The sequence below is a fragment of the Calonectris borealis genome, chromosome 1 (assembly GCF_964195595.1).
Source record: "Calonectris borealis chromosome 1, bCalBor7.hap1.2, whole genome shotgun sequence".
Classification (NCBI taxonomy): Eukaryota; Metazoa; Chordata; class Aves; order Procellariiformes; family Procellariidae; genus Calonectris; species Calonectris borealis.
This window is the reverse complement of record NC_134312.1, coordinates 219088351-219106264: the sequence shown is the minus strand read 5'-3', so window position 1 is coordinate 219106264 and position 17914 is coordinate 219088351. Positions and strand designations below refer to the sequence as shown.

The 17914-nt window shown below is 53.0% G+C and overlaps 1 protein-coding gene across 1 annotated transcript; it reads right to left on the bottom strand.

Annotated features, from left to right (window-relative positions):
- Nucleotides 1–264: 264 nt before the first annotated feature.
- Nucleotides 265–17682, bottom strand: XRRA1 (X-ray radiation resistance associated 1). Its single transcript, XM_075144041.1, has 17 exons — nt 17660–17682; nt 15492–15711; nt 15158–15229; nt 14314–14386; nt 13528–13625; nt 11873–12006; nt 11143–11241; nt 9755–10014; nt 8185–8225; nt 6752–6868; nt 5686–5779; nt 4859–4977; nt 3068–3328; nt 2321–2486; nt 2084–2196; nt 1389–1494; nt 265–561 (listed from the first exon to the last, which is right to left on the bottom strand). Exons 1-17 carry the CDS (start codon nt 17680–17682, stop codon nt 320–322), a joined length of 2238 nt encoding a protein of 745 aa, XP_075000142.1. The 3' UTR covers nt 265–319.
- Between the last annotated feature and the right edge of the window lie 232 nt (nt 17683–17914).

The window sequence follows — 17914 nt, the reverse complement described above, 5'->3', positions numbered from 1 at the left end:
CGATGCCCAGAGGGTGCAGCAGTTTTTCTTACAAGTCAGTTTTTGCGCCGGCACGGGTGAGCACATGCCTTATTTTCCAGGAACCGCAGAGCACAACAGTGAGCAGACGTGGTTTTCATGTGCTGCTGCGGCAGCGTTGTGGCTCTATCAGTGCTTTCAAGCTGGAAGTCGCTGCCTGAAAGCCTGGGATGAATCTTGTCACCACACTCAATTTTCCAACCTCAGGAGGGGAAAAATGGCTCCAAACAAAATAACATACATTTTATCCAAGAGGACCAAGGTGTGGGATGTTTTATTCAACCCCTGGCTATACTGCGGCCTAAACTTTGGGCACCTTCTTGGCCACTCTCTTCCCCGGCAGCTGTAGCTGTTTGGGGCTCCCCTGCTTGGATGTTGCCTCTGTGAGAGGGGCTTTTACCACCTGCGCCTCATCCGACGGCTTGGCCATCTCCTCGCCGACGGTTGCACGGGGGATCTCGAACACCTCCTGGAATTCCTCCATCAGCCTCCGTGCCTCCCGGTACACCTTGGGGCTGGATTTCCTCTTTTGCAAAACAGAGGCTGTGGAAAAGGCCAGGGGTGTGAGCAGAGCGATGGGATGGCTCCTTGGCTGCAATATTTGATCTTCCCTCCCACGCCTCCGCCCGCCAGCGGCCCCAGCCCTCCCGTCTCCACAGCACGGGGCACGTCACCGTGCAGGGACACAAAGGCAGCTGCTGGGATCCAGCGCTGTCCTGGCACCCACATGAAACACGGGAGCCCCAAAAGGAAAGGCACCGGTGGTCTTGAGCAACTCAAGAGAGTGAAGACAAATGTTCAAGCCTGGGCACTGGCTCTCACTGCAGGCGGCAGAAAGTGCCTTAATTTCTTGCCCCTTTTCCTCTGCTCTTCCCTGGTCAGTGCAGGGAAAAGAAAAAGCACCGGGGAGTAGCCAGGTCCTGCTTGCGCTAGCAGTTCAGGATTGTACCACTGTCGGGCTGGGATGGAGATAAAACATGGCCAGTGCTCGGAGACCCGAGTCCTGCTCCATCTGGGGGGCAAAACCACTTTTACTCCAAGGCCGTTCTCCCACCAGCTGGGTTTGGGGTGGGGTTAATCCAGCTGTGGATCCAAGGGACCCCAGGAGTGTCTGCGTTGCATTCACCCCTCTGTTAACCAGTAGCCAGAGCATCGGGGTCCGACCTTGTCATGGGCCGATGGCGTTCAGCAGGCGAAGCCCCGTCCTCTCCACAGGGACATGGGGGGAGGCTGCTGCAATGGAGGGAACCTCCATTCCCAATTCAGCGGCACCCCAGGACCCTGCCAGCTCAGGGACACCTTTACGTTCAGATCCTGCCCCTGCCTCTGCGGTGCTGTCAACAGGAGAGACTAAGAATGCAGGAACATACCCAAGGGGGCTTCAGTGAACGTCAAGGTGTTTCTCATGGCCATCAGGATTCCTTCCAGGACCTCTGCTCTTGTCGTTCGGGCAGGAGGGCCCGGCATCCTCCCATGCTGCAAGGAAGACCAGGAGGCTGCAGCGTGCCTCCCCTCCACCCGCCAGGCTGATGATCCTCCACCTTCTTTTCCCTCCCCCTCTCCTAAACTATCATCGGCCCGTGCTTCTGCACGAGGTAGGTGAGATGGTCTCTTTATTTTGAACAAAGCTGGTCCAGTTTACACACCAGTTTAAGATTATTGAGCAACACTGGATCAGCTTTCCACAACCCCAGAGCAGCGCAGTGGATTCAGGGGCTGTAGTTCTACTACAACCCGCCCCACGGACCCAGCTCGGAGGCTTTCCTCCACCTCCCTTGGGATGGGGCTGGCTTCCTCCAGGGGGTTGGTGACAAGCGGTTCCCCCTGCGCTGCCCAGGGGCTAGCACGGCTCTGGGCCGCTTACCAGCCCCAGAGCTGCCCCATCCCTGCAGGTCGGTTCCCGTGGGGGCTGCGCGCACCATGCCGCGAGGGAGAGAGAACAGGGAGGCGCTGGGATCGGGAACTGGGGCCAAGCTCATGCTCAGGCTCTCAACATCCATTCAAACACGTGGGTTGACGCAGATACAGACGCAACCGTTCTCCCTTCAGAGCTTCGGCTCTTTACCTTTTTCTGAGGCACGTAGGGCTTCTGTACACTGTCCAGTCGTGGCTTTGTGTCCCGGTAAACCAGGGGGTGTTTCAGGATGTAGTACAGCGCCTGCACGTTCTTCTGTATCCCTGTGAACCAGAGCAAAAACGGAACAAAAGTCTTTGCTGCTTCTTTCTCGGTCAGAGTGGACCACGCTGATCATGGACCTGCCAAGGCTTTTCTGAGCAAAAGCCTTCTGCTATCCTCACTCACCGACTGGCTCAATAAAATCTGGGTCCGTGTCTCCACCGAGCAGCTCCTCGTAGCCTTTGTATCGTTCTGGAACCACCTGGGAGCTTCCTTCCCCCTTCTGCTCACTCCTCTTCTCCAGCCTGCCCTCTGCCACCGGTCTCAGGAGGGGTCTGGACACATCCTCCGCCTCAAAGCAGCAAAATAAAGGAATTCACAGTGGCCCTTTCTTACCAGTCAAGCTGATGGAGTCAGCCAGAGCCTGTCCTGCTGTGGCCAGAGGTCTCTCCCAGTGGCACTGAGCCACACAGCGACCACCTCATCCCATCTCTGCTCAGCAGGACTGGGCACAGAGGAGAGAGGGGCCATCCCCATTCCAGTGCAGACTTTTTTTTCCATGATAATCCCAAGATTTTCAGGGAAATCAAGTCAAAAAGCTGCCCTGGTGAGCTCTAGGAGGGAGTTTTCCAGCAGATGCTGCAGGGACGATGCTGGACTGATGAGCTCCTGCAGTTGGGGCTACCCACCAAGCCAGCACAGCCCCATGCCACCCTGCAAAATAGGCCACCAATTCTTGTTCTTGGTCACAATATTGTATTTATGCTTCTTGCTAGTGCTTCCTTCCTTAAATCCCTTGCAATCAAAGGAGGGTTATAACCACTGGTGCCCACAGCACGTGCACACTGTTCATTCACTTAGGAAACGAAGATCCACCTATGGACCATTTCTGGACAAGCCCTGCGGTACTGAACACTTACAGCCTGGCCTCACCTGTGTCATGAAGAAGGATGCGACGTCCTCCTCGGCTGAGCCAGGAGGAGGCCTGGGGTCACCTTTTCCTTCCCCCAGTGCCGTCCGCTGGCTGCCAGCTGGGGTCACGGAGCTGATGGGGGGCAGTGGCTGGGCCGGACTCGGAGGTGCAGCATCTCTTGCAGCCTTCACTGCAGCTGGGAGCTGTTTCCACAGAAAGGTCTTGGCAGGAACTTCCAGCATCAGCGGCCGCTTCGTGACTTTGGGGAGATGCGACGTGACCTGGGGGGACACAACGGACATCCATGCACGCTGCTGAGTGTCAGTGTGGGGTCAGGTCCGGCGGCCGGAGGCTGGTCCTTGTGAGACAGGGAGTACCAGGGCGTATTGGGTTTGCGTGGCAAGGTTTTGGGAGTGGGGCAGCTACAGGGGTGGCTTCTGTGAGAAGCTGCTAGAAGCTTCCCCTATGTCCGACAGAGCCAACACCAGCCAGCTCCAAGATGGACCCACCACTGGCCAAGGCCAAGCCCATCAGCGATGGTGGTAGTGCCTCTGGGATAACATATTTAAGAAGGCCAAAAAAAAATCCTGGACAACTGCAGCCAGAGAGAGGAGTGAGAACATGTGAGAGAAACAACTCTGCAGACACCAAGGTCAGTGAAGGAGGGACAGGAGGTGCTCCAGGCGCCGGAGCAGAGATTCCCCTGAAGCCCATGGAGGTCAATGGTGGAGCAGATATCCACCTGCAGCCCATGAAGGTCCACGCCGGAGCAGGGGGATGCCCGAAGGAGGCTGTGACCCCGTGGGAAGCCCGTGCTGGAGCAGGCTCCTGGCAGGACCTGGGGACCCATGGAGAGAGGAGCCCAGGCTGGAGCAGGTTTGCTGGCAGGACCCGTGACCCCGTGGGGGACCCACGCTGGAGCAGTCTGTTCCTGAAGGACTGCACCCCGTGGAAGGGACCCACGCTGGAGCGGTTCGTGAAGAACTGCAGCCCGTGGGAAGGACTCGCATTGGAGAAGTCCGTGGAGGACTGTCTCCCCTGGGAGGGACCCCACGCTGGAGCAGGGGAAGAGCGTGAGGAGTCCTCCCCCTGAGGAGGAAGGAGCGGCAGAGACAATGTGTGATGAACTGACCACAACCCCCATTCCCCGTCCCCCTGCGCCGCTTGGGAGGAGCAGGTAGAGAAATCGGGAGTGAAGTTAAGCCCGGGAATAAGGGAGGGGTGGGGGAAAGGTGGTTTTAAGATTTGGTTTTATTTCTCATTATCCTACTCTGATTTGACTGATAATAAATTAAACTGATTTCCCCAAGTCGAGTCTGTTTTGCCCGTGATGGTAATTGGTGAGTGATCTCCCTGTCCTTATCTCGACCCACAAGCCTTTTGTTATATTTTCTCTCCCCTGTCCAGTTGAGGAGGGGAGGGATAGAGCGGCTTGGTGGGCACCCGGCGTCCAGCCAGGGTCAACGCACCGCACTGGGCAGCCCCGGCTCCAGGGACACCCTGGCAGCAGCTTCAGTCCCACAGGATCCCTCAGCCAAGGCCAATGGGAAGGACTGAACCCTAAAACCCAGCGACAAACTCCGCCTGAGGCATCAATAAGGGGGTGGTTGGACTCCCCAGCCTCATCCTGAGCAAAGTACCTCCAATCCTTCCCATCCTTCCAACCCCGCTGGGATCCGTGTGTCCCACCAGCTCTTCCCATGCTCCCCAGCAAGTCGCTTCCTGGGCAATCCTGCCCTGAATATTGCAAGGGTTTCATCCCTGCCTTAGGGAGGAAAACCCCCATGCTCCCAAGGCATGTCCCCCCTTACCTTGCGGCTGGCTTTGAGAGGGATGGAGAAGTGCCACCTCTTCATGGCTAGGCTCTTCTGTCGGAGAAGTTTAATCCCCAGATTTTGCTGGAGGATCCGGGTCAGCAGAGGCGGCTGCCCTGGAGGAGCAGAGATTCACCAGAGCTGCAGGCAGCCGGCGCAGAGCCCACGCCGTGCTCCTTCCCTGGCAGCACAGTCTGGCCTGTGCCAACTAACCCCCAGATCCCTCAGCTCAGGGACCAGAGTAGAAGCCACCCAGTTTTGTAGGGAGATGCTTTAGCCCTAAGGACACACACCAGACTGGGCTACGTGCCACCAAGGCCAGAGGAGCATCCCTGACCTCTTTTATTTACTAGTCTACACGTAGCTTGTGCAGGGAGTAGCACCATTGCAACGTTTCATCAGCATCCTTCTGGCTACCTTCAAACGCTGCTTATCAAGATCGTGGGCACGTTTGGGGTTTATCCCCGCTGCTCAGAAAGCTGCTGCAGGAGGAAACCTGGACCAGCTTCAGACAAGCCCTTTGTGGGATAAACATCATTTGGGGAGCAAAATTCTGCACTGCTGCAGTCACGGATGGGCTGTTGTGGACTTCTGTGGGGCTGGGAGCAGCAGCAGGGCATTAACAGCGTTTGCAAGAGCAGTGCTCATCTGTGTTGCTCTTTAGAGAGCAGCAATGATTAGAGCACCTCTCCGAGGTCTTGGGCCAGGCCAGCATGGCAGGACTGTCCGAACGCTGAAAGGCAACGTGGTCCCTGTCCCAGAGAGCTAACCGCAAAGGAGGGACAAAGCAGGAGTTCCCCTGCGGAGCCAGGCTCATACTGTACCGCTCCGAGTGGTGGTAAGAGGGTTGTTGTGAAACGTCAGCTCCTCCAGGCGCGGGAAGAAAGCCACGGGTAAGAGAGCTGTCTCATCTGTGATCTGCAAGATAAAATAGTTTACAGTTTGCTCTAAGCACTGAGTCATGCCGGAGGCTGTAGATTTTCATCTTAACCCTCCCACCAAAGTGTGTTCCTCCGATGCGTGGGGACCCTTGCACTGGGCAGTGGGGAGGAAGAGGAGGGAGATGGCATCCCTTAACCAGAGACACCCAGCTGCTGCGATTATGGAGTGCAGAGGCAGCGCTCCCCTCTCCCTCTTGCATGCTGCAGCCAGAGGACTGATGCCTCCAATGCTCAGAAGAGCTGCAAGAGCTGCTTTTCTGAGCAGGAAAAAAGTCCTGCCTCTCCACCCTGCGGTCCAAACCACAGTCTGGCCAGGGCACGGCAGCCAGAAACCATCTCACCAAGAAGGCAGCGACCTAAAACAGGGAGATGACACACAGGGAACGGCAGCAGACCTCACTTTGCAAGCGAGGAGAGCCGCCCCATCACGTCCCAGGGGTGAGCAGAGGTAACTCAGCACTGCCAGCTCACCCGGCTGGGAAGCAGCATGAGTTAAGCCCTGGGCAGGAGCCAAAAGCACCAGGAAGAGGAACTTAAATATTGTTGCGTGTTACTTGTCTGTTGGGGCACACTGAGAACCCGATGTGGCTCAGCAGACAGGTATAACCTGGCACTAAAACAGCAAAGTCATCGAGACATCACCATCCATTGGGCAGCTCCAGCAAAGGATCAATCCAGGGGGAGGGCAATCGTTCATATATTATCTGATGAAATCCCTGAATTTGCAGGGGTTTAGACAAGCTGGGTGCAATTCAGCTGCCTAAATAGGTGTCCTGTCCCACCCGAGAGATCCTGGATATCTGACACGTCCCCGTGGGCTGGCAGATGGACACGCGAGCTGTGCCCTTCTGCACTGGCAGCTAAAGGCCAGGGTGTCTCCCAGGGCACTAATGCCAAGCTCAGGCAGCTGAACCTTTATATCCATCCGGAGCCACAGGACCCAAATCACCTTGTTGAAGGCCAGGCTGAGACGTTTCAGTTCAGGAAAGGGAGTACAAACGTCCCTGCCCATGGAGGGAGCCAGCAGAGCCTTTGAGGCAGATGGTCCTCCCTTCCTGGGAACAACCTTAAAGAGAGGAGGAAGAGTGTGAGCAGAGACACCGCTCCAGAGGCTCCGGTGGCAGGAGAAACCTCCAGTGGCAGGATACCACCCTCCTGAGCCCAAACACAGCTATAATTTGAAGATCTCTTGGTTCAGACCCGCTTCAGAGGTTGTCTTGTGGCAGCTTGCTTTGGCCTCTGCGTTACTGTGGGAGCCCTCCAGGGAGTCATGTCAAAGGCACCAAACCCCGTCACCCAGCACTGAAAACAGGCACAGGCCCGGGGGAAAGCAGCTGTGCTCTCGGGGCGCAGACGTGTGCATGCACGTGTGTGTTACTCTAGAACATGCTGCGAGTGCTCAGCATCTCTGAAGCTCAACCCCTTACTCAAGTTCTAATAAAAATCAGGGTCTTTGGCTTCAAGCATCTGATTCTGAAGAGCATCGTGCAAATAAATGTGGAGGACAAGATTACAGTGCTAAGAATAAATGAACTCCCAGCTCCTGAGCTTCAGTCCCCACCTGAGCTGCAGAACACGCTTCCACATGCAGGGAGAGTACACACGAGCAAACAGCAGCCCAGCTTTTATTTGAAAGTGTTATAAGTTTAAGCTCCAGTGTCCCTTGGTTATGGGAAAATTTGCTCCTGATCTCCCTGATGAGAGACGATACTCACCGCAAGCCTTGTAGGCACCCAGAGTCCCAGCTTGTCCTGGTTTCGGCTGGGATAGAGTTAAATTTCTTCCTAGTGCTGTGTTTTGGATTTAGTATGAGAAGAATGTTGATAACGCACTGATGTTTTCAGTTGTTGCTAAGTGCCCCGCTAGTCAAGGACATTCAGCTTAAAAAAAAACCAAAACAAAACAGGCACTGGGGGGGAGCAAAGCCGGGACAGCTGGCCCAGCTGGCCAATGGGGTATTCCATACCATGTGACGTCATGCTCAGTATATGAGTGGTAGGCGTGATCCACGAAGTACCGATCGCTACTTGGTTATTGGGTGGTGAGCAATTGCATTGTGCATCACTCATTTTTGTATATTCTATCATTATTATTATTTTTTTTTATCATTATTATTATTATCATTATTATTATCATTATTTTCCCTTTTCTGTTCTATTAAACTGTCTTTATCTCAACCCATGAGTTTTCTCACTTTTACCCTTCCGATTCTCTCCCCATCCCACTGCGGGGGGAGTGAGCGGCTGCGTGGTATTGGCTGCCTGTCAGGTTAAACCACGACACAGCTGTACCCACGGGCTTATTGAAACTTATCTGAGAGGCTTCGGGAAGGGAAGTTGTGGAGCTCACACCCCAAATCACAGAGCAGCCAACGGTTCTTACCAGCGCTGGGTGTTCCTGAGAGCCAGAATTAAAAACGAACTCTGCAATGAAACACAAGCAAAGTGAGGTTTTCTACGTGAAGCCGAGCGCTGGGCCAGCCCCAGCCGTGTCAAGGCTGGAATTACCCTGGAAAAGCAAATCAGCATCAGGCAGGATCTGGCTCAATGGCAAGACATGCCCACGGTGAGGGGGAGCTCAGGCCCACTGTAGCAGGCTTGCCCCATCGCTCCAGGTGAGGTCCACATCCCTCAAACACAGCAGAAACCCTGCTACTGGCCTCAGGACAGCCAGGAGCTCCCCACAGGTAGATTTTGGTTTGGAGTCTCGCCCGTGAGCACAAGGCCTTTCCCACAACATGCTGCTACCGCCGGGCAGCATCAAAAGTTGCACCATTGCCTGCTCCACAAATACCTAACAACAGGGACTGCTGCAGCAAGCCACAGGACAGGAGAAGTGCTTGGAGGAGCCCCACCGGCAGCCTCCATCACAGCCCGATCCACGCAGGAGACACCAGGCAGCCTCTGGATCCACCCCATCGCGTGGCCCAGCACGGTGTGTGCATCATGCTTCGGTAAGGACATCCAGAGGAGAGGGCTGACCTACCCTAGGAATGCAGACCTGTGCATGGGCTACCTACTCACACAACCTTCCTGCCCTCTGCCTGTCCAGGATCTACAGTAATCCACTTCCCAACCTGATCTTTTTCCCTATTTTTGCCAGTTTTAGAATCATAGAATCATAGAATCATTAAGGTTGGAAAAGACCTCTAAGATCATCGTGTCCAACCGTCAACCCAACACCACCATGCCCACTACACCATGTCCCTAAGCGCCTCATCTACACGTCTTTTAAATACCTCCAGGGATGGTGACTCCACCACTTCCCTGGGCAGCCTGTTCCAAGGCCTGACCACTCTTTCAGTAAAGAAATTTCTCCTAATGTCCAATCTAAACCTCCCTTGGCGCAACTTGAGGCCATTTCCTCTCGTCCTATCGCTTGTTACTTGGGAGAAGAGACCGACCCCCACCTCGCTACAACCTCCTTTCAGGGAGTTGTAGAGCGCGATGAGGTCTCCCCTCAGCCTCCTCTTCTCCAGGCTGAACACCCCCAGTTCCCTCAGCCGCTCCCCATCAGACTTGTGCTCCAGGCCCTTCACCAGCTTCGTTGCCCTCCTCTGGACACGCTCCAGCACCTCCATGTCCTCGTAGTGAGGGGCCCAAGACTGAGCACAGTATTTTCCTCCCAGCCAGCACACAATGTCTCCTTTGGAGCAAGCCACCCTGGAGAAGTCCAGGAGAGAGAAAGGGGCACTTTTGTCTGAACCATGGGAGATGTCTGCTTTAGGATGATTCATGTCCAGTAAGCTCCCAGTAATTATAGAGGGACTGTACAGGTTAGCTGAGATGTCTAAAATGGTCCCATGTATCCCTCCCTCACTGTTTTAATTTTGTCAAGCTGCTTCACTCACCAGTAAACATTCAGCAGATCCTCACCCTGACATAACGGAGCCCTCTCCGACTGAAACACCCCGCAGTTTCAGTGTGGGCAGGGAGAGGCAGGCGCTACTCACCCGTCCTGTCTGGATCCCTGTCGCTCTGTAACACGACACATTCATGCTGTCCTTTCTTTGCTTCCAGCTCTGCTGGCACCTCCATGCCCTCCTGCTGCCATGGCCGGGGCTGCTGCCAGAGGCTGCTCAGGGACTTGTACCACTTTGCCCTGAAGCTGTCACCGACCAGCGCGGGGTGGAGGAAGAACTGCCTGCTCTCTGCTTGGTGCAGGTAGGGGACAGCTGATATCCTGTTCCTGTCCAGATTCAGCTCCCTCAGGCTATTGGAAGAGGAAAAGCGTGAGAAACTCCACGATTGCTATCAGTGTATGCACCCGGCCATCTGTTCGCCCTGGCGCCCGCAGGGCAGGGAGCTGGCGCTCGACCTGCCTCCTCGCTGGGCTTCCCAGCAGCAGTGCGGAGGCATCCGTGACACCCACATCTTGCTGCCCTGTTTCCCCCCTCTCCAAACCCCAACCACAGGCTCAGTCCTTGGCACAGCCCAGCATTGCCCCTGAAGACTGTGACTTCGGTCCCCCACACCAGCCCGAGGGTCACCTAGCTCTAAATTCACCTCTTGATGAGAATTTAATGGACAAGGAGACATTCTGACAGCTCATTACATCACCCAGGGCTCTGACGAGCTGCGGTCCTACTGGGATTTCCTAACAATGTTCCACCTTCCCATGGAAGTATAACATCACCAATGCACTTGCCCAAGGCCACAAGACAGCTTAGGGAAGAGCAGAAAGCCAAACCTCCGCACTCCAGCCCTGCAGTCTCGTGCCTAAACCTCGTCATTCCCCCTCCTCTCTCACGAACACTGCAGACAATGTGCAGTTTCCTCTGGGCATGTCTCGGCAGAGCCAGAGCAACAAGCCAGACCCAATTCCCACCTCCAGTTCGCAGCACTGGAAGCACCAGGAGAACATCAGAAGGTCTCTGCGCTGTCCCCAAACCCAGCAGAGCCCAGCTGAGAGGCATGTGAGCTGCCCCCCTTCCTAGTGACTCCTCTCTAGCTGAATCACGAAAGCCCACGTTAAACAGATGGAGGAGATCCACAGCCTTTCCTAGTGCTGCTGCGCTGAAATAATGATGAATCTGGGGCGAAGAAGGGAAAATGGAGAAAGCAACTGCCATTTCTCAAATCAGACCGGGAGATCAGCAAACACCCAGGGCAGGAGCTGAATTACCAGCCACCTGCTGGGTTTGGCCAGCTTGTGCTTTGCAGCAGGCTGTTTGCTTCCATTCAGACCCGTTTGCAATACTAAAAAGACTAAACAGGGAAGTACCTGAGTGAATCACAAAGATTTTGGTTTTCGTTTTAAGCCTGCTACTGTGCAACAGCTGACAGAGGCAGCTGCCAGCCCCCAAAAGCCAGAGCCGTCTGCTGCCAGGTGCTTCCTTACCTGCAGAGATGAGACAGGCTCACAAAGACGCCCGGGTCTGACAGACGATTGTCATCCAGCGACAAGACCTCCAGAGATGGAAACCTTAAATGAGCAGAGCTGCAGATACAAAGAGGCTCATTAATAACATGCTCAAGCAAAGACAGATGAAAAACACACCATTTGCTGTCACCGGGGGAAGATGTATCCACTGGGAGACTGGGCTGGGGCTGTTTTCATTCTTTAAATAGAAAACCGACATCCTACCTCAAAGCAGCTAAATTGAATCAGTCCAAACGACCATCTAGCTCGGCATCTTATCTCCAACAATGGCAAACGGTGGATACCTTGGCATGGGGACTGCGGCTAAGCTATATGTGAAGGGTCTAATTAACGACGAATAAATAGCATCCTACTCACGTGGCTCGGCCACCCAACAGGGCTGCTGAATCACTGTCCAGAGGTTCCTCTCTAGATGCTGATGACAGCAGATGCCCTGGGTGATCTGGGGCTGAGCTGGGATAACACTTCCCTGCCACCCAGCACCAACCATTAGGTTATTTGATCTTCCAGTTTGCAAGGGAAGAGCTCTGCTGCCCAGACTGATAAATCCCAGGCTGCCCACCCTCACCGCTCACCACCGCCTTGCCATTCCCACTGCTCCATCACCCTGCCTGCCTGCCCGGCGCATCCCACCGGCATGCCGGCAGCTCCCCACCAAGCCGAAGCAGCACTCACTGTGTGCACTTACTCCGACGAGCCTGTGAGGTCTGGAGGCAGAGACCGAAGCCCATTGGCCGTCAAGCGAAGGACTTTGAGCTGGGACAAATCTCCTAACGTCCAAATATCCTGCGGGGACAAGTTATTGTAGGAGAGATCCAGATCCTGAAGGAAAGAGAAGAAACAATCCCCTGGAGCAACAATCTCTGTTGGCTTTCCCCAGGTAGATATTACATATTTACAGGAGACTTTCAGTCATGCTACCACCCACCCTAGAGTGATGCTGACTTGCAGGGACTTCACTTACAGCAGTGGGACCCTGCACCTTGGCAGAAGTGCTCAGGGTTGGTCCCCCACTCACACATGTGACTCACGGGACAACAGCTAGGAGAAAGCCAGGGAGCAGACCCTGCTGGCAGCAAGGACGAGGGTTTCGAGGATACGTGAACAGGAATAGCTTTGCTGGGGCATTACAATAGGCTTCATTTCCCCAGGAGGAGCTCAAAGCACTTTCCAAATCAATTTAATATGAATTTCCAATCAGCCTTCCCAGGGCTGATTTCTCCAGGCTGTCAGCAAATAAGATCCTGGGCATCAGTCACGGATGAAGCTGGGATCCATGGGGGCATGGCAGGAAGGGGAGTTTAGGTGGGTCCCATCCCCACCTTTCGTAGTGGATGCCAGTGACAGGGCTGCTCACACAGAGGCACACAGAGTTGGACAGGACAAACCCTGAACTCATGAGCCTTGGAAATTTGGTTCCCCATCAGCTGGGCATGTGCCCACTGAGTCAAACCCTGAGCGGGTTACCAACAGTGCATGGGAGAAACATGGGAGAACTTCATGGATTTGGGGACCTTCCAAAGCCTGCAGGCAGGAGGGAGGCTGGGATCTGAGTGTACAGAACTGACAGCTGAGCCACCAACAATTCTTTGAATGAGGCAAGAAGAAAGAAGCCTTTTAAGACACAACTTTATATCCAGCAGCAATCAGAAATGGTGTGTACAGTGAGAGAGAGAAATCCCGGCAAGGACACCTCCTCAAAGAGAGCAAGCCTAGATAAGGTCAGTATAGCTAAGCCAGAGCCTGAGCTCTCTGCAGTGGAGACCCACTCCAAGCTGGCTGGAGCGTACGACTAGAGCCATCATCCCAGGCAAAGTTGCTTGTTCTTAGGATCCACTTTGTTTCTTTTTTAAAGAAAAAACAAACTGACCCTTTTGCTGTATTAGAAAGGCAGCCCATAAGCTGGGGAAACTGCAGACACCTATCTGGAGAGGAGGAGGATGGGACGCAGAGAGGTAGAGCACAGTGTGGAGGAAGATGGGGATCTGCTGGGGACCACACAGCATCAGGGAGGTGAGGGATGCCACGGCTGACTGACAGACTGCAGGGAGAGGATCCTACAGCAAAGGGGGTGGCCCATCACAGGGGAAACGAGGAGTCCTGTGGCAACGGACTGAGCAATGGGGATCTGTGAGGGATCGCTCTGCGGCAGGAAGCAAGATGTGAAGGTCCTTGAGGGACACAGCAGAAAGAACATCCCAGAGTTACAAGGAAGCAGGAAGAGAGAATGACCCTGCAGTTTCAGAGAACTCACACTGCAGGGACACATGTCAATGCTACGTGTAGGCTTCAGTGAGACAGTTGGGAGGAGATGAATAAGGTCTCAGATCCCCCTCATTTTACTTTCAAGTGCAGGAAGTCTCCAGCGGTGATTTTCAGATTTCTTAGTCCGTTCAAGGAAAGTTCTAGTTCTCGCAGTCCTGGAAACTTCCGAAACGGCTCTGCAAGGGTGGAAAAGGAAATGGTCCAGCGAGTGAGGAACAGTAGTAACAGAACAAGCCATCTGTCATCCGGGTCTGGAATGGACCAAAACCAGCAAGAACGAGAGCACTAGTATTATCAGTGGGCGTGTTTGAACGAAAATGCCAGCTCCGTTAGATGGTTGTCCATACAATACATGATGCCCCACCAGCTTACTCCTCAGACATCTGGTTTGCTTTCATGCATTTGCTCTCACCCCAAATTGGATTATTGCTTGAAGCCACTGATGGCACATTTAGCTTATATGTTTTACTAATTATAAACGGATTTCCTTTTTTCTTCTTCAAATTAACTGAGCCCATGACACTGGATTTAGATTCACCTCCCAGCTCTACCATTAACCTTCTGAGCCTTTGGGACAAGTCATTTCATTATTCCATGCTTCTATATATTAAATGGGGATTTTCTTTATAAAGAGCTTTGTTTTCTAACAATGAAAAGGATACCACAGTGGCACACAGTTATTTTTACAATAAAGGGAATTAGCGCAAGGATTTCAGTTCAGTAACAGGAAGGAAGCAATTCTGCAAAGAAGTGCTGCATATGTATCTTAAACCTCTTTGTAAAGCTCTAGACCTGTGTTCAGACAAGCATAAGCTTCCCTGGGTTGAAAAGCAGCATTTATTTTTTGGTAATGCAATCCCTTACCTAGTGTCAGCAGGTTTTCAGCAGCATTTATAAAAGCAATGCAATCAAATTTCTCAAAATCTTCTTCTTTAGCCTGAAAAATACAGAAAAAAAAAAAATCATTCCACTCCAGCCCTAAACTGACCTGAAACAACTGGATCTCTCCTTTTCTCAGAATGCCTAAATAATAGCATTTCCCATAATTAGGTCTTCATTTGTTTTGCTGACTATGGAGAGCACCCCTGAGTATGCGTTTAATGCACAGCTGCTTCAGTGACCAACGTCCAGAAGACCTGGATTAGTTGAGCCCCAAAGCAAAGCTCCCTCTGTGTCCTCACTGCTGACCTTGCTCCCCTGCGTGTGTCACAGGGCTCCTGGGCCATATCTCATACCTATGTGTGACCCAGCAAATGGAGCCACCCTACGATTTAGTACATCTGTCCTCAGCACCAGCAGCGAACCCTAAAAAGACACTAAAAACCTGTCAGCACCTCAGTTCATTTTCTCTTTGCATTGCAAGTTAGTCACGAACCCAAATAAAAGTCACTTCTCAAACTGAAGTTGAACTCCTACCATAGTTGAGATAAACATCCCTAAACCCAAAGAACAGCATTTTGCGAGGGGATGGGGAAGGGTCTACAACCGATGAAGACCAAGATAATTTGGTCATGAAGACACGATCCAAAAGTTTATAGGACAAATCCTCCAAGCCTGTTCACAGCTGGCTGGCTCACCTCCCTGTGCAGGAAATATGCTTGCTTCTAACGAGCGACTTCTCTGATCTCTGGACACTCGTGTGCTAACGTGGTAAAGTTTGCAACTTTTAAGGCAGTTCCCTAATTCTTCTTGAGTCTCTGATACTCACAGAGACCAGATTTTGGCTGCTTATGTTCACAGAGCACAGGTCAGAAGGGTTCTTCACACAGCGGTGCCTCATCTGGAGAAAAAAAAAAGAAACACAAAAGGTTAGTCCTACAGCAACCCTGTGTGTCGTGTCCTGGGACCTGAGCCCCAAAACCAGACCTCAGCTGCTCCCAGGTGAGGGGGGCACCTGGTGCCTTGGATCGTGGGAAGCGGGGAGAAGGTGGCACAGAGATGGGGGGGAGAGGCAGCTACAGTCCGTCCACCAGCGGGATCTCCCCAGCTCCACAAAGCGCTATCAGGAAATTTAGGCAATAACAGAGGAAAACTGCACTCACCAGAAATGACTCATCTAGGACATTGGCAGAATCTGGGGGCTTTCTCCTCTGCTGCGGTGTCTTCCCGGTGGTCCCCTTCTCAGTCCAAGCCCCCGGGGTAGCTCTGCGTGCCAGCACCCAGCGCCCAGAGCCTGGCACAATGACGGACCAAGGCAGAGGAGATGGCGAGGTGAGGACGCAACCCTCCAAATGTGCCCTTCTCAAAGTAGCTGCACTCTGCCTGGTTTTTCAGCCCAGCAGTGAAATCCATCATTTTAAAATCCCCTATATGGGGAAATACTGAAGTATAAAATGTTCAGTGACCATGAATTTAAGATAGGAATATTAAAGCTACAGCCAGAGCCATACAAGAGGAGAAACATGCTACTTTATAGACACTAATGGAGCCATAGGTTGCAGATATGGAAACGTGGGCTGGAAGAGCCTTCTGGAGGTCTCCAACCCAACCTTCCACTCAAAACAGGACCATCAGCAACGTTCGATCAGTCATGGCTTTGTCTAGCGATTCCACCACCTCCCAGGGTAACCTGCCCCAGAGCTGCACCTCCTCCCAGCAAAGAAGTTCCTCCTAAGGTCCAACCTAAACCTCCCAAGGTGAGATTTTTGGCGTAGTTATGCCACTGTTAAGTGTTTGTAACTGTCCTTCAGGTAGCTGTAAGCCACAATCTCCCCTTGAAGTCCTCCTGGCCACATAAAAACCAAGCTCAGCACCCTCAACCTCTCCTAGAAGGTCCTGTGCTCCAGATCCTTGACTAGCCTAGTAGACCTCTCCACCACTTCTCAAATATTAGAAGACATTTCTGCCATTTCTAAGCATTTCACAGATGTGACTCTCAAAGCACAGAGAAAAAGTAGAAGCTCTAGCTCAGAACAGCTGCTGGAGAACCACCCCGTGCTATCTGCATGACTGCCTGAAGCTGCCCTCCTGCCATCATGCAGATGCCTACTGGAGCCCTCATTTAATGGGTGCCCTAGACATCCTGCCCTCTTCATTTCAATGAAGTTTTAAATGATTTTAAGACTTTCTGGGCACTGTTTTAAGTTCTGGTATCAACTGTTTTCTGTGTTATCAGCTGTGATGTTGCTACAGGAAACCGCAGCTGAAGGGACCCCCTGTTTAGCCCAACAACAAAATGGATGGTGGACCCGCCCCTGTGGACACAACATTATTCTGCAGGGAGACTTCACCAGCAGCACTCAAAGAAGTGTCACCTTCTTTACTGGTGCACAAAATGTTCCTGGCAGGGAAGCAGTTAGTTGCATAGTTGCTTTCATCACCCATTTTATACAGTCCTGTCATAGCCATCTTGACTGCAGTGTTACTGGGGAGAGAGGGAAAGAAATAAATGGGTTAAAATTTTCACTGGCTCTAACACTAGTTGGCTTTAAAGAGCTCTTCCCAAGGGTAGCCACAAATGAAGTGTCAGCCTGTAGGCAAAGGAATGCTGTCAGGGACACATGAGGAGCATGACCTCCCAAAACGGAGAAGTAAATGAGGTGCCAGGAGTACACACATTATTTTCCAGCTCAAGACAGCAAAATGCAGACACTGGCACGTGCGTGAGTCGGACTGTGTGGACAACGACTCACGGGATTTCTGCTTTACCCCTCATTCCTCCTTCCCCTGTCTCCTTTGCCTTGTCACTTGTGGAGACTCAGGGAAAAGAACCACACCGGTCACCACTCCCCAAACCTCGGAAATAAACTTCAAAGGCACTGCATCGCTCTCGTCCTGTGCTCCTGTAGCAGGAGACGGTCTCCCAGTGCCATCTGATGGTGTCTCCACACTCGGACACCGCTCTGACATACTACGGCACAGTTGGACTACAGTGTTCACGCACGGTGCCGGTATTTGGGGTAGCTCTGCTCTGCAACAGGCACACACTGTGTGTTCATGCACCAATATAAGCCGGAGGGCAGCTGTGTGCAACGCTGTCACCGGCGCCGGCCGGGCAAGATGCTGCTTCACCACTGCGCAGCGATGCTCAGCGCGACGCGGATGCTGGCACTGCCGGTACACGGAGATGGCAGCGGCACGGGGTTCACCAGGACACCAGCCGGGGCACACACCTGCACCCCCTGGTATAACTGATGTATACGTAGAGCCCAACATCTACACCCGTCCATACAAGCCCTACACACACGGTCCCCACACATACCCCACTCACACGCCTTTGTGAACACGCACCATCCTCACTCCTGACACACACCCCCATAGCTGTTCCCCTACACCTACACATACAACCACCGCACATATACACACATACACCCTCATATGAACACCCATACACACACCACTCGCACACAGCCCCAAACGTAGTGGATACACCCACACACGAGCCCATACACTCACACATCCAACACATACTCCTGTAACTACACTCCCCCCAACACGCACCCATACACCCCAGCTACCCACAAAC